The sequence below is a fragment of the Hemitrygon akajei genome, chromosome 4 (genome assembly GCF_048418815.1).
Source record: "Hemitrygon akajei chromosome 4, sHemAka1.3, whole genome shotgun sequence".
Classification (NCBI taxonomy): Eukaryota; Metazoa; Chordata; class Chondrichthyes; order Myliobatiformes; family Dasyatidae; genus Hemitrygon; species Hemitrygon akajei.
Window position 1 is genome coordinate 27791858 of NC_133127.1, and position 16651 is coordinate 27808508.

Here is a 16651-nt window from a genome sequence, read left to right on the forward strand (position 1 = left end):
AGAAGTTCAGAAGGATTGGGGGGGGGGGGGGAAGCTGGTTCTTATGGACGCTAAAAGACCTGAATAGAATGGAAATGGAGATGTTTCCATCAGTCAGTCAAGCACGGACTCAGAATGAAGGGGTGTTCCTTTCAAACAGAGATGAGAACGTATTTCTTAGTTCCAGAAAATCTGTGGAATTCATTGCCACAGAGGGCTGTGGTGGCAGAGTGATTAGGTGTATCCAAGGAAGGGATTCTTGATTGGCAAGAGGGTTGGGAAAAAAAGTCAAATATAACCGCATGTCAGAACAGACTCAACGGGCCGAATGTTCCTATGTTGTTTGCTCCTCTAGATTTTGGCCATATATTAAGACGGACTGGGATAACTGCAGTGCAGAGCTGCAGAGGATTATTAAGGTCACTCAGGTAGTCTCAGGCCATTAGTCATTGCTGAACTAAATGACAAAGTTGTTTGAATAATGGTTGAACATTAATAAAACAGCTTGGAGAAAGTTACATCGTGGATTGATAATGACAACGAGCACAGGGGAATGAGGAGCTGCACAATATTTAGAATCACAGAGCAATACAGCAGAGATACAGGTCCCTTTGTCCCAACAAGTCCTTGCTGACCCTGGTGCCCACCCACCTAGTTCCAATTTCTGCATGTGGCCCATACCCCTACAAGCCTCGCCCCTCCACGTACCTTCTTAAATGTACTATTGTACCTTTTTTTCGCTTTTTAAATGATACTATTGTAACTGCCTCAAGCATTTCCTCTGGCAGCTCCTTCCACACACAATCCACCTTCTGTGTATAAAAATCAGCTCTCAAGCTTCTTTTGAAAAATCTTCCCCCGCCCCGGGGAAAAGACTGTCACCACCCATCTTATCTTTGCCTCACAAGATTCTAAACATTTTCATACAGTTGCCCTTCATTCTCCTCTGTTCCAAGGAATAAAACAATAGCCTGGCCAACTTCTCTCCTTAACTCAGGCCTTCCATTCCTGGCAAAACCCCCATAAATCGTTTCTGCGATCTTGCCAGTTTAACCACATGTGTACTACAATGGGATGATTAAAACTGTATTCAGTCCTTCAAGTGTGGCCTCACCAATGACTTGTACAGTTACAACATAATGTCCCAACTCCTACAATTAATGCCCTGACTGACAAAAACCAGTGTGGTAAGCTCCTTGCTAATGCAGTCCTTAACCCATGAACTGTTCCCTTAAAACCTTCCTGGGCCCTCTCTAAAGCCTTCACATCCTTCAGCATGGTGACCAGGACTAAACAAGATTCTCCTGTTCGAGTCAGGCCTGTGTATTATAAAAGGAGCTCTCTGTTGCTTCTTAAAATTATAACTGGAGTTCCTTTTGTAACGTGACTTAGGGCATCTAAAATCAAGGCTTGATTGTGTTCGCTTCCAAAATACTAATCATAAAATAAACACAAGGCCAATCAGTCACGTGACCTCCACCTGCACAGCAAAGGGATTTCCCACAGCAAGAGACTGCTGAGTTCTGTCAGGACATAGCCAGGATTGCTGGGGTTTTGCCGGGAATTATAACCTTTGGCTGCTAGATAAGAAAATGGTGAATGGCCGGTGGGGTGACATGGCCATATATATTGACATAAAGGATTCAACATAACAGACATTTGAGACATTCAGTGAAACCTGTGTCGCCTTTTAGTCGCACGACCTGCAACTAATAAACCAATTAAAGCTACTACACAGCTACTGATAAACCTGCCAGGCAAGAGATTTTTCAAACACCGCATTCCATTTGTGACAGGTGATGCATACTCTCTATGCCTGGCAATTAGACAGGCAATTTAACAGAGTCCCTTGTTTAGCTTACTGTGTGTTCTTATGATGAAACCAGGATAAGAGTATCATTATCTTTCCCATCTCTTATTGTCAACTGTGGTTAAGTTCTCCTGCATGACTTCATACCTCCAAGTGGCCCATCTAGTCACACAACCTCTTCCTCTTTACCTCAATAATCAAGACCGTCCAAAGAAAATGGAAACAGGAAACATGTTTGGGTGTCGTTTTTCACTGATTCTAGTGCATTACTGGATTTCTTTGTTCTACTGTGAATGCCTGCAAGAAAATTCATCTCAGGGTAGAGTACGGTGACATGTAAAAGATCAAGTTCAACTTCAATTGTCATTCAACCAACTCATATATATAACTAAACAAAACAGCATTCCTCCAGGACCAAGGTACAAAACGTAACACCAACAGTCACACACAGCGCACAACACAAAGAACACATAGTTAAGATAGCATATAGGGCCACATAACATAATATTAGCACAAGTCCCTGAGTGACATGGCCTGCAGATTGATGGAGCATGGGATGTTGTCCTGAAGTCACGTCACGTTTCTGCAAGAACAAGCATGTAGTAGTTCCTTAACTGGTAGTGAGCCAGCCATAATGAAAACAGTCCTGCTTGTCTCATGCTGCGTCAGCCACAAGCAATCCAGATTGTTTTCCATGGAGCAAACACTGGACAGCAGCACCGATGGGAGGGGTCGGCACAGATTCCAGCACGCCTGCCGTGCCTTGTTCTCTCTCATACCAGCCCCCGTGCCTCCGCCCCTGGATGGCTGTAACAGGCGACACTGCGGCATCAGGGCCTGGTCTGCATTAACAGCCGAGGCCATGCAACTCCCTCACCGTCAGTCTCACCAGTGAGCAGGATTTGCAGAATTTTATATTACCAACTTTCAACACAAGAAAAACATTCAAGACAGACATTGCACCATATGTCGGACTACGCACCGCTATGGCTTACGTGCTTTGATAATAAATTTTACTTTGATTTTTGAATGATTTCACCCCTCCCCGACCGAGTCATTCACAACAGCTTCTGTGAGATCCTTGAACTCCGGGACTGTTGGCAACTCACTCCGGAGTACCGCCAGTGAATAGATTGTTGCTGAGGTACTGGGCTGATTTTCCAATGTTGCTCTGATCAGGCTCTAGTCACTCTTCCCAAGATGAAACTACTCATTTAAGTTTTACGTAAGTGAAGGCTGAGAAATGGTGAAACCCGGTGTACTGCAAAAAGAGTGCCATCGTTCTAAAGACCCAGGTGATTTACTAATATTAGTTCGGCAGAGAATCCTGCTCATTTTGATCTGTCTGGCTTCTGTCTAATCCTGGAGCCACAGTAAAGTGCTTATGTCTTAATTCCCCTCTGAAATGACCTGGTGGGTCACCGCCCCTTACCGTCACCTCTACATTCAGGGAAAGACTAAAACCAGGCCCACCAGCCTTCACCAACAGTCTCACAGAAGTTTCTTTACCACAGCCCGACATGGTTGTTTTGTACATAATCATACCACACCTTACCAAGAATGTGCCCAAGTCTTCCATCACAGCGGAGGTCAGAAAGTCAGGCAGCAACTATGAAGGGGCATAAACAGTCGATGCTTCAGTTCTGTTGAAGGATCTCAGCCCAGAATATCAACTGTTTATTCCCCTCCACAGATGCTGCCTGACTTGCCAAGTTCCTCCAGTGTTTGTGTGTGTTGCTGTAGATTTCCAGCATCTGCAGAAACTCTTGTGCCTTTCATAATGGTACCTGGACACTCCCTGTCCTATTGGTTGGGCAGCTGGTCCAGGAGGTTCGAGGTTCAAAGTTCAAAGTAATTTTATTATCAGAGTACTTGTATGTCACCACACACAATCCTGAGATTCATTTTCCTGTGGGTGTACTCAGCAGATCTACAGAATTATAACTATACTGCATCAAGTAGAGTGCAGAAGTCAACAAACTGAAAATGCAAATATAAATAAATAGCAATAAAGAAAAAGATAAAGTGTCTTTAAAGTGAGATCATTGGTTGTGGAACATCTCAATGGATGGGCAAGTGTTATCCCCTTTGTTCAAGAGCCTGATGTTTGAGGGGTAGTAACTGCTCTTGAACCTGGTGGGGCAAATTCTGAGGCTCCTGTACCTTCTTCCTGATGGCAGCAGCAGGAAGAGAGCATGCCTGGGTGGTGAGGATCCCTGATGGTGGATGCCGATTTCCTATAACAGTGTTTCATGTAGATGTGCTCAATGGTTGGGAGGGCTTTACCCGTGATGTTCTGGGCTAAATCCACTACCTTTTGTAGGATTGTCCATTCAAAGGCATTGGTACTTCCATATCAGGCCATGATGCAGCCAGTCAATACACTCTCCACCGTACACCTATAGAAGTAGGAGGGATAGATAAAGGACATGGAGAGGAAGGAATTGCCCTGCGAATTGTCAATACTGACTCTACAAGCCACAGTGTTTCATCACATCGGATTTTATGGGAAAGTATACCTTCTGTACCAACCACCATTCTCATGCATCTGAAGAATTACTCCTCCTCCATGTTGAGCAACATTTGGAAGAAGCATTGAGCAGCAAGGATTCCCTAAAGGTTATAGACAATAGGTGCAGAAGTTCAGCCCTTCGAGCCTGCACCACCATTCTGAGATCATGGCTGATCATCTACAATCAATACCCGGTTCCTGCCTTGTCCCCATATCCCTTGATATCCCTTGGGCAAATCAACCTACAAGTTAACTCTTAGGGAATCATTGCTGCTTCAACGCTTCTTCCAAAGTTTGGAGCTCAATTCCAGAGCCATTCTGTAAGGAGTTTCTATACATCCTCCCCTTGGAATGTACTGATTTTCCCCAGGTGCTCTGGTTTCCTCCCACAGTCTAAAGAAATACTGAATAGGTTAACTGTTTTTTGTAAATCGTCCTATGATTAGGTTAGGGTTAATTGAGGTTGTCAGGTATTGCTGGCTGGTGTGGCTCGAAGGGCCAACTCTGCGTTATCATTAAATAAGTAAATAAGGAAGGTGAATACAATATTACCATGCATTTCAAGAGGAAAAGAACACAAATGAAAGGACTTAATGCTGAGGCTTTATAAAGCATTAGTCAGACCACACCAGGGTTTTTGTGAACAGTTTTGGGCCCCTTATCTAAGAAAGGATACGCTGAAATTGGAGAGGGTCCAGAGGAGGTTCACAGTAGTGATCCCAGAAATGAAAGGGTGAGTATATGAGGAGTGTTTGATGTCTCTGGGCCTGTACTCGCTGAAGTTTAGAAGAATGAGGGGAATCTCACTGAAACACATCGAGAATTGAATAGTCTGGATAAGAGTGGATGTAGAGAATGGAGTCTAGGACCAGAGGGCACAGCCTCAGAATAGAAGGAAGTCCCTTGAGAACAGGGATGGGGAGGAATTTCTTCAGCCAGAGCTACAGATGACTTTGGAAGCAAAGTCATTGGCTATATTTAAACTGGAATTTGATCGGTTCTTAATTAGTAAGGGCATCAAAGGTTATGAGGAAAGGCAGAATGCGATTGAGAGGGATACTAAATCAGCCATGATGGAAAAGCAGAGTAGATTCATTGGGCCAAATTACCTAATTTGCTCCGATGACTTACGGCCCTACGGACAAAGATTCATATACACCCTGGTTTTGGTACAACAGCCACAATTCTATTGTGACTTGAATGATCGACTACCTGAAGGCTTTTCACTACTTTGCCTCTTTGGCTCCTTCTTCCACCCGTACATTCCTGGTGGGGCTAACATCATGTAGAAATACGTTACTAAGCTCCGCAGATACACACCATTTCTTCAAAGGAAAATAAATATCTGACATCAAAAGGCTGTGCATTCTCCTTTTAAATGCATGTTTCCACACCTACTCCAATTGGAAAGTCCCATTCACACAACCATTAACCTGGAAAGAAAGAAAACTCTGCTGCCTGGGCAAAGATCAAGTACAACGTCTTCACAACATGTTGTTCCAACTGATATATTTCAGAATACTTGTAATTCAACATGTCATCATGAGAATAGCTAGCTTTTGATTCATCTTTACAATTCCACAAGCTAAAATGTGCATTTTAAATGCACACCTTCCAGCAGAAAACACCATTCTGAACAACTTCATGTGGTCCCTCTGGTGCTTCCCCCCCCTTCTTTCTCCCGAGGCCTCCCGTCCCATGATCCTTTCCCTTCCCCAGCTCTGTATCACTTTCGCCAATCACCTTTCCAGCTCTTAGCTTCATCCCACCCCCTCCGGTCTTCTCCTATCATTTCGCATTTCCCCCTCCCCCACTACTTTCAAATCTCTTACTATCTTTCCTTTCGGTTAGTCCTGACGAAGGGTCTCGGCCCGAAACATCGACAGTGCTTCTCCTTATAGATACTGCCCGGCCTGCTGTGTTCCACCAGCATTTTGTGTGTGTTGTTTGAATTTCCAGCATCTGCAGATCTCCTCGTATTTACAAGTTAGGGCTAGTGAGTTGTAGTGATGGAAGTGTGGTGTCACGTGAGCTGACCCAGCACAATACCTGCTGATTTGACTTGATACAAACAACACATTTCACACCTTTCAGTGTAATAAATAAAGTAGATCTTTATCTTTAATATTCAACTATAGTCACCAAGGACACTGGAAATGCCCCTGATTTCCCACATGCCGTAAGAGAAACACACCTCTGCCTTAACTTCCATATCCTTTATCCCCAGTCTACCAAGAAAGAGAAGAAAACCCACCTTAGCTGGTCAGTACTTATCTTCACTGAAGCCTATTGCTCTCTACAGCCCACACTTTAACCTGCCTTTCAGTCTGCAAGCATGGCCATGAACTTCCAGTTGCTATCACTCCAAGTGTCTGCCCCATTCCCACTCTGCCCTTGCTGTCTATGGCGTCTCAAACCACTTCAGTGAAGTCCCATGTAGACTCGAGCCTCTGGACTCAAAATTGATTAATTGTAACAACGTATCATCAATATCAAATAACTGGCCTTTCCAGATTGCATCAGAACTGGCCAGTTCTGATGAAAAGCCATCAACCCTATAATTAACTCCATTGTTCTCTCCCTTCAGATGCAATCTGACCAGCTGAGTTTTTCCACCAGTTTATTTATTTCAGATTTCCAGCAATGGTTCCAGCAATGTTTCCTTTCTCCCTTCAGAGTCAGGGTAAAGAATAGTGAAAGGGCGCTTGGGCCTACCATATCTGTGGAGACCATCAAATACACACAACAAAATAGAGGCAAGAGTGCTGATTTTCTTTTATTCGTTACATGTTCATGGCTGATCTGTGCCAGCCTCAAATCGCTTCTGTGCCAAATCCCCACAACCTTCAAATCCTTTATCTTTCAGACATTTATCTACCTCCACCTTAAGTATATATAGAATGATCTGGCCATCACGCTCTACAGGGACAGAGTCTTCCAAACACTCATTAGCCTTTTAACACCTCAGCTTCAAATCACTGGCCTCTTGCTCTGTAGCTATGTACATTTGTTCCTGACTCTTGCCATTTCCCTGTGCTGTTCGTGCTTTGATGTTTCAGATTCTGGTTATAGTTGTGTCTGCTATGGAGGAAGGTTTCTCATTATCAACCCTTTACATGTCTCTCCTGATTTTGTATGGCTCTATGAGGTGTGCTGACAACACTGCCCAGGCCTCTCCGCTCCAAGGAAATCAATCCTTTTCCCTCCTTTTGTCCAAGCAACTTCCTAGTGAATCTCTCCTGCAGTCTCTCCACTGTAATCACTTCCTTCCTAAAGTATGGTGACTGCAGTGTGGACCAATGTCTTGTGTATTTAATACTTCAGTGACATTTGAGTGATCTTGTAAATATATTGTCTGATTAAGAATTCTTGTTCATATCAATAATTCATTATGGGTGATATGTAAAAATACGTGAATTGCGCTACCACATGATACATGCCTGCCTTGCTTAAGGTTAAACATGATCTCAGCTTTCGGTCTCCCACGTCTTCCTTAATGTTTTGAAGTTACAAAACATAGCATAACCATACTTTAACATAGTTGTATCTGTCTTACCCTAAACATTCCCATCGACTCTCCCTCCTCTCTACAGCCTAAGTCACACTTGTTTTCAGAACTACCAGTTCTGATGTTAGATAACCAATCAGAACTCTTGCTTTTAACTCTCCACAAATACGCCCACATCTGCTCAATGTTGCCTGCAGTTTCTACGTTTTTTTTTATTTCAGATTTCCAACATCTATAATCTGGGCCCTAAAGCCTCTTCCTCTTCCCTTTGGAGATTTCACATTTTTCAGTGCATGGTTGGGCAGCTGGTGTTGACAGTAAAATGAAGCTTAATCTGAACAAATCCTCAGTGCAGGCAAGAGCATGTTATATAAATAAAACATACTAAACAATGATTTTGAAGTTGTATGTTTGACAGTTCAAGGACTGGCTGCGATCTACTTTCGGCTGAAGTCTATGCCACATGTAGCCCTGTCTACTTAAAGTCTAGTAGGCAATCAATCCACATACAAGCAGGCAGACGGAAGAGTTGGCAGTCCTACAGTTTTACTGCATCTTAAGATCAGCAGTACCCTTTCATTTCAGGACAAGGTGCAAACAAGGGTGGAAACCACTGCTGGCAAAATAACAGAAGTTGGGAATGGAAAAAATAGTCTGCAAAGTTTACTCTATCAGGGTGGGCTGTAAGAGACTGCAAACATTTCATGCAGAATACCAAGTCAGCACCAAGCATTTCAGGAGCAAGCACATAGCAGTGTGACCACATGCATCCCTACACCATTGCTGCAATCACCTCATCATTCCATAACACCATAGTCCTAGGGACAGAATTAGGCCATTCAGCCCACTGAGTCTGCTCCACTATTCCATCATGGCTGATTTATTATCCAGCTCAACCCCATTCTCCTGCATTCTCCCCAAACTTCAAATGCTTTCGACGGCAAATGGGATTAACCTAGACAGGCACCTCGCTCGACATGAATCCCTCATCCAGTCCACTCTTGCTTCTGGAGAAGAATTTCATAGCTCGCTTCTGCCTGCCTTGTTCACCACTTTCATAAAGATTCATAAGGTTCGATTGTATGGAAACAGACTATTTGCTCAGACTCATTCATGTCGAGCAAGATGCCTGTCTAGGTTAATCCCATTTGCCTTCATTTCTTATCCAAGTACCTGCCCAGATATCTTTTTCAGATCCCATTAAAATACGGGATCATAAAACCACAAGACCCAGAAGCACACTTTGGCCATTTTACCCACTGAGTTTGTTCCGTCTTTCCATCATGGCTAATTTATTATTCCTCACAACCCCATTTTTCTGCCTTCTCCCAGTAGCCTTTGACACCCTGACTAATCAACCACAGCTCTAAATATACCCAATAACAGTCTCCATAGCCATCTGTGACAATGAATTCCACAGATTCAGCATCCTCCTGCTAATGAAATTCCTCAATGTCTCTCTTCTAAACGGGTGTCCTTGTATTCTGAGGCTGTGCCCTCTGATAGATGTAAATGCTTCCATTATTATAAGCCAGGGGATGATGGGGCTAGGAAACAAAGACAATAAAATGAAAGGAAGAAGCAAAGTATTCATGAAAATTCAAATCCAGGCCTGATCCTTGCTTTAGTCATTGTTATCCAGATTAACAGCTTTGAAATTCTTTTAGAGGCTTTTCATTCCAATTAAATATTCTATTAAAAAAATCAACCTACTCCTTTTCTTTCAATAAGACCATTAGATAAAGGATCAGAATTTGTGTCATTTCATCCCTTGAGTCTGCCCCGCCATTTCATCATGACTGATCCATTTCCCTCTCAGTCCCAATCACCCACCTTCTCCCCATAATCCTTCAGGTCCTGACTAATCAAGGACCTATCAACCTGTACCTTAAATATACCCAGTGACTTAACCTCCACAGTTGTCAGTGGCAATAAATTCCACAGATTCACCACTCTCTGGCTAAAGAAACTCTTCCTTATCTACGTTCTAAAATGAACGTGCCTCTGTTCTAAGACTCTCCCACCATAGGAAACATCCTCTCCATATCCACTCTATCGAGGCGTTTCAACATTCAATAGGTTTCAATGAGATCTCCCCCTTATTCTTATGAATTCTAGTGAGTACAGGCCCAGAACTATCAAACACTCCTCACATGACAAGCCTTTCAACCCTGGAATCATTTTCATGAACCTTCTTTGACCCTCTCCAATGTCAGCACATCCTTACTTAGACAAGTGGCCCAAACCTGCTGTCAATTCTCCAAGTGAGGGCTCATTTGTGCCTTATAGAGCCTCCACATTATATCCTCATGTTACAGTCAGACCTCACTGTCTTATTACCTGCTCTAGTTTGCCAGAGATGGGAAGTATCTTTGGAGGATTGCTTGGCTCTTTGTACTGTGGAGGCGTATTCTTCTCATTGTTGTTTGTCATGTCAGTTTTAGTTCTGGTTCCTATACGATGGTCCCCATTGATATACAAGGAATTTGTCATGTTCTCGGAATTAAAGCATTTCTCCTCAGACGAGAAGCGTTTTGAGAATTCCCGGGAAGCGTAACCGTTCCGCAGCCCGTCTTGCTGACGGCTGCTGTTCTGGATGAGGCCTGGTCGGTTGTTGCTGTTCATGCTCTTCATCGCAAACTCCTGCTCATTGGCGACACCGCTGCCCACGCTCCCCATTGTGCCCTGGGAGTAGCCCGGATCGGCGGTCCTGGGAGCAAACAACGGGTAGGTCTGGCAGCCGTGGTAAGCAGGCTCACTGGCCGTCGAAAGCATCTGAAGTTTGGCCATGTTGGCTCAGCAGCCGTGGAGCCACGTCAGCTGGCGTCCCTGAAAGACGGAAAAGAAACGGATGAGTGCCCTCAGCGGCAAGGATGGTAGATCATTTAAACCGCCCATCGATGGCAGGAATTCCACTCGCAATGCCAAGCTGAGAAGATAGTAGAACGCATCAAAAATTGGACAAAGGTGGACCTTTCAGCAAAAGGTTTGGTGAAATATTTCTTTTCCCTCCCCTGCCTTGTTCCACCTGTCCATCACATACTCTACCAACCAGCCTCATTATCCGCTTCTCCTACTGCTCCCATCTACCCATTATCCCTCCCTCATCCAATTTGACTCACCTTCCTTTCTTATCAGATTCCATTATCCGCAGCCCTTCCTCGCCTCCACCAATTATCTGCCAGCCTCTAGCTATCTCCAGCTCTCCCTCCACCCCACGACTCCATCTCCCCTTCTCACCTATCAATTGTCAGCTCCTGCCCCACCCCTCCCCTCACCTCTTTTTACTGGCTGTGCTTATATACTGCACTCTCATCCTGATGCAGGGTCATGGCCCAAAACATCAACTATCTCCCTCCCTCCACAGATGCTGCCCGATTCACTGTTCCTCCAGCTCCAGAGTCTAGCATCTGCAGCCTCCTGTGTCTCTTGCTTTCAACACCCTTCAAACCAGATTTATTATTAAAGTATGTATATGTCACCATGTACTATCTTGAGATTCATTTTCTTGCAGGCATCCACAGTAAAACAAAGAAATACAACAGAACCGATGCAAAACTGCACAAGGACTGACAAACAACAAGGTGGCAAACTGTGCAAGATAGACAAAAAAAAAACACAGAACAAAACATAAACTGAGAACGTGGGTTGTAGAGTCCTTGAAAGTGAGTCCTCAGGTTGAAGAATCCATTCTGAATTGGGATGACTGAAGTTATCGACACTGGTTCAGGAGCCCGATGGTTGAAGAGTAGTCGTTTTTCCTGAACCTAGTGGTGTGGGGCCTAAGGCTCCTGTACCTGCTTCTCCATGGCAGCATGAACTAAAAGGTGGGGACCTGTCTGGTTGCAAAGCCTTTGCCTGCCAGCACAACATGGTGGAGCAGCTTTAATCGGCCCAGCAGTCTAGAAGCCTGGACTGTTGCTTGGCAAACACGAGTTCAAACGTCGACTGTAGCAACGAGGCTTCGAAATTCAATTAACTGAGTAATCTGGGAGATAAACCTGAAGGGCATTGGCTACGATAAACCGATTGCAGTAAACATTCATCTGGTTCACGTGTCATTTCCAGAACGAAAATATGATATCCTTACCCAATCCATTCTTCATGCCAATCAGTATGAGGGTACTACAGGATGGTTAGAATGTTGGCACTGTCGATGCCACTTGGCACGGGAAAATGAATGACACTGTTTACTCTGCACAGTCCCGGCCTCTTGGTAGGTGACATTGGACAGTGAAACCAACATGAGTAACAATCTGCTGGAGAAACTCACTGAGTCAAGCTGCATCTGCGGGCTGAGGGGGGAGGAACTGTCGATGTTCTGGGTTGAAACTTTGTATCGAGTGATTGCAGAATTTGATGAGCCCCCCCCCCCCATACTTTCTTCTAGTCACTTAGAAAGATTCCCCCCGATATTAGTCATTTCCGTCCTGGGAAAAGGTCTCTGGCCAACCACTCAGTCTATGCCTCTTATCATCTTGTGTGCCTCTCGTTATTCAGGGCAAATTTGCAAATTGGTGTATTATTGTCAAAGTACTGAGACACGGTGGATAAAAATTTTGCTTTTGCCATCCACACAGATCAGTTCATCACACACACACACACACACACACACACACACACACACACACACACACACACACACACACACACACACACACACACACACACACACACACACACACACACACACACACACACACACCATGCTGAAGGAACTCAGCAGGTCAGGCAGCATCGTTACAGGGAAATGAGCAGTCGAAGTTTTGGGTCAAGACCCTTCCTCAGGACATCTAAATCTCCTGTCTTCATTTCATTGCAATACTGCATTGAAGCAGTACAGGAAAAATCAGAATGCCATATGAAGAGCTCAGTTACAGAGAAAATGTAGTCAATAAAGTACAAGGCTAGACTGTGAGATCGGAAGTTCACCTTGTGGTCCAACTGGAATCATTCAGTAGTCATAACAGAGGGATAGAAGCTGTCCTTCAGTGTGCAGGTACACACTTTCAGGCTTTTGTATCTTCTGCCTGAAGGAAAGGGAGAGAAGAGAGAATGTCCAGGGTGGGGTCTTCAATTATGCTGGCTGTTTTTCTGCAGCAAGAATTATTTTTCAAGATGATGGAGAGAACGTTGATTTCCATGATGTGCTGAGCTCCCTGCAGTTTCTTACATTCTGGGGCAGAGCAGTTGCCATACCAAACAGTGATATATCCCGATGGGGTGCTTTCTCTGGTGTATCTATAAAAGGTGGTGAGGGTCAAGGGGGACATGCCAAATTTCTTTAGCCTCCTAAGAAAGTAGAGGTAATGGAGCATGATTTTGCCATGGCATCGAAGTGTTTGCACCAGGACAATCTATTGGTGATCTTCACACCTGGAAACTTGAAGTTCTCAACCATCTCAACTTCAGCATTGTTAATATAAACCGGGACATTACACCATCCCCTTCTTGAAATCTATCATGGAAACCATCAAGAATTTGAAAGTACCAAACAAGTGGCACATATATAGAAAAGAAAATGACTATACTCATGCAATTGGCTATAAAATCAAAGCAATGTCCCTTCAACAAACAGCTCTTTAGGTTTGCTGACATCGAGGGAAAAGCTGAGGTCACAACATCATGCCATTTGGCTCCGGACTGCCTTCCTATGCTCCAACTCATCATTATTTGAGATCTGGTCGTGTCATCTTCAAACCAGTATATGGAGTTAAGAGATGAATCTGGACACAGACCAAGGAAAGAGCAAAGCTGGAATACAGAGTGGAGAATGATAAGTAGAATGCATTCCCTGGAAGAATGAGAAACGGTAGAACATAACATGGATGTTGTGTTAAAGTTGCACCACACAATTGTGAAGCCTAAATTCGAGTATTGTGCACAGTTTGGGTCACCTACCTTTCGGAAAAGTCTCAGTTGACAGACTGAAAGAATGCAGAGAAAATTTACAAGGATGTTGCTAGGACTTGAGGATCTGACTTGTAAGGAAAAGTTGAATAAGTTATGATTTTATTCCCTAGAGCTTAGGGGAATGAGGAGAGATTTGATGGAAGTATACAAAATTATGAGGGGTATAGATAAGGTAAATGCAAGCAGGCTTTTTCCTCTGAGGATGGACTAGAACCAGAGGTCATGGATTACAGGTGAAAGGTTAAGAGGAACATTTTCATTCAGAGTGATGAGAGTGTGGAATGATCTGCCAGCAGAAGTGGTGGATGAAGGGTTTGATTTCAACATTTAAGAGGAATTTGGATAGGTACATAGATGGTAGTAGTACAGAGGGCTACAGTCTGGGTGCAGGTTGATGGGATTAGACAAATTATATTAATGGTTTGGCGTGGATTAAGTTAGCTGAAGGGCCTGTTTCTGTGCTGTGAAGTTCCATGGCTCCAACATTGCATGGACTGCAAGAAATAGCTGGTTACCACTTTCTCTGTGTAACCAGTGACATGAAATAGACATGCCCTCGCCAGTCTCGGCAACACCATGAGCAACATTATGAAAAGTTCTTGAATAATTTGCCCAAATTTGACAGTCTTCTGTTGTTATATATTCTAAGGTGCTCGAAGTACACAGTTGTGAAAGACTCTTCAACAAACATGTTGACAGCACAGTGTGTCAACAAATTGATGGAAAGTGTCCCACTACACACCTTGTGCATGAGTAATCCAGCTATATATAATAACACAGCAAGTATTCTTAACATCCCCATGGGGCTTTCAAGGCCCATCCAGCAAGAATTGTTATGTCTCTTAGCAGTCATATTTTCCTCTCCAGTACCAGCCTCCCAACTGGATTATTCTCTGAACACAAATACCAGGTGCTCTCTCCACCTTTCTCAGCTTGTCATGTTTGATCCAAAATAAATCAGTTTGAAACTCGTACCAAATCCCTGATTTATTCCCATCTCTGCAACAGAAGAATGATGCTGGAATACTGAGCAGTGAGCTCATTGTTTAAACAGCGAAAGCTTTGGTCCTTCAGCTTCAACATCAGTCTCCAGTTATCATCTCTTTAATCTGAACTACACACTCAGTGGCCACTTTATTAGGTACACCTGGTTAATGCAAAATATCTATCAGACAATCATATGGTAGCAACTCGATGCACAGAAGCACACAAACATGGTCAAGATGTCCGGTTGCTGCTCAGACCACACTTCAGAATGGAGAAGAAACATGATCTAAGTGACTGGAATGATTATTGGTGCCAGATGGGGTGGTTTGAGTATCTCAGAAACTGCTGATCTCCTGGGATTTTCACACACAACAGCTTCTAGAGTTTACAGAGAATTGTACAAAAAATAAAAAGCATCCAGTGAGCGGCAGTTCTGTGGCCAATAATAATTCTGCGGCTTTGTTAATGAGAGATGTCGGAGGAGAATGGCCAGACTGGTTCCAGCTGACAGGAAGGCGACAGTAACTCAAATTACCGTGTGTAACAACAGTGGTGGTCAGAAGAGCATCTCTGAACAATAAACACATTGAACCTTGAAGTGGACGGGCTACAGAGGCAGACCTCGAACATCTACTCAGAGGCCACTTCATTAAGTACAGGAGGTAGCTAATAAAGAAATATACAAGTCTGGCATCATAATTCGCTGAAGGGCAGGTTCGTGACTATTTTCCCAAAATGCTGCCTTTTCACTCCAAAATCCACCTTCCTGAAGATGCTCCATCTGCTTAATGTTCCATGTACATTTCAAATTTCTCCTCAAATGTTACTGCAGTCTCTACCAGCTTACACAAACTGCCATTTATATTTATTTTCCACATAAGCAAGCCGACTACATGATACAGGAGCCTTTGGTCTCGCACCATTCGGCTTAGGAACAGTAGTAACCCTTCGACAACCAGGCTTCTGAACCAGCGTGAGTAACTTCATTCACTTCAACACCGAAAACAACCAATGGATTCACTTTCAAGATCTCTACAACTTGAGCTCTCAGCGTTATTTATTTGTTTCTTGTATTGGCACAGCTTGTCTTTTGCACATTGATTGTTTGTCCATCTTTGTGTGTAGATTTTCATTGATTCAATTGTATTTCTATGTTCTACTGTGAATGTCTGCAAGAAAATTAATCCCAGGGTGGTATATATTCACATATATGCACATTGATAATAAATTTACCTTGAACTTTGACTTAAAGCGTTTGGGTTAATTTATGCCACAACCACTGGACAGATGTCAATTCCCCAGTCTTATCACTGTCAATAGAGCAGCCCTCTGCTCTAAATTCTAATTTGAGTCGAGCCATTTGTATATGTTTATTTTTATTTAGAGATACAGCATAGTAACAGGCCCGTCTGGCCCCACAAGCCCTCACCACCCAATTACACCCGTTTGAATAATTAACCTACTAACCCATACATCTTTGGAACGTGGCAGGACTCCTGGAGGAAACCCAATCATGGCAGAATGAACAAATTCCTTACAGACATGGTGGAATTGAACACGGGTTGCTGGCACTGTAAGTAGCTTTACGCGATCTATTATGCTATCCGCTACACCTTGGACTCTCCAGCTTGGGAGAACAGCTGCTTACACCCATCCCACCTCTTTCTGCAACACTTTGTTAAGCAGAATTTGCACAGTGTGCACTGACCGGATGAGAGGTCATTTTCCCCTCGATGAATAGAACTGGCCTTAACGGTGAATACCATTGCACCCACTTTACAGGCACAAGGCAAAAGATATAGCCGTCTGCACATGCAGTATGTACAAATTTGGAGATGTGCTGCGCATTGCCGACTCTTCGGGCTCACACCAACATTGAATAAAAGCCCAGAATGTAACTAAGAAACTAGATGGTTAAAGGAAGAAATACAGAAATTCGAGC

At 43.7% G+C, this 16651-nt stretch overlaps 1 protein-coding gene across 5 annotated transcripts in view; it reads right to left on the reverse strand.

Annotated features, from left to right (window-relative positions):
- The window catches only part of lzts3a (leucine zipper, putative tumor suppressor family member 3a), a 237262-nt gene that overhangs the window by 43663 nt on the left and 176948 nt on the right, over positions 1-16651 (reverse strand). For all 5 annotated transcript variants that reach the window (XM_073042186.1, XM_073042182.1, XM_073042184.1 and 2 more), the window contains one exon: positions 10150-10638. In XM_073042186.1, the coding sequence (XP_072898287.1) occupies positions 10150-10599 (450 nt within the window). In that variant the 5' untranslated portion in view covers positions 10600-10638. The remainder of the gene's footprint in view (positions 1-10149; positions 10639-16651) is intronic.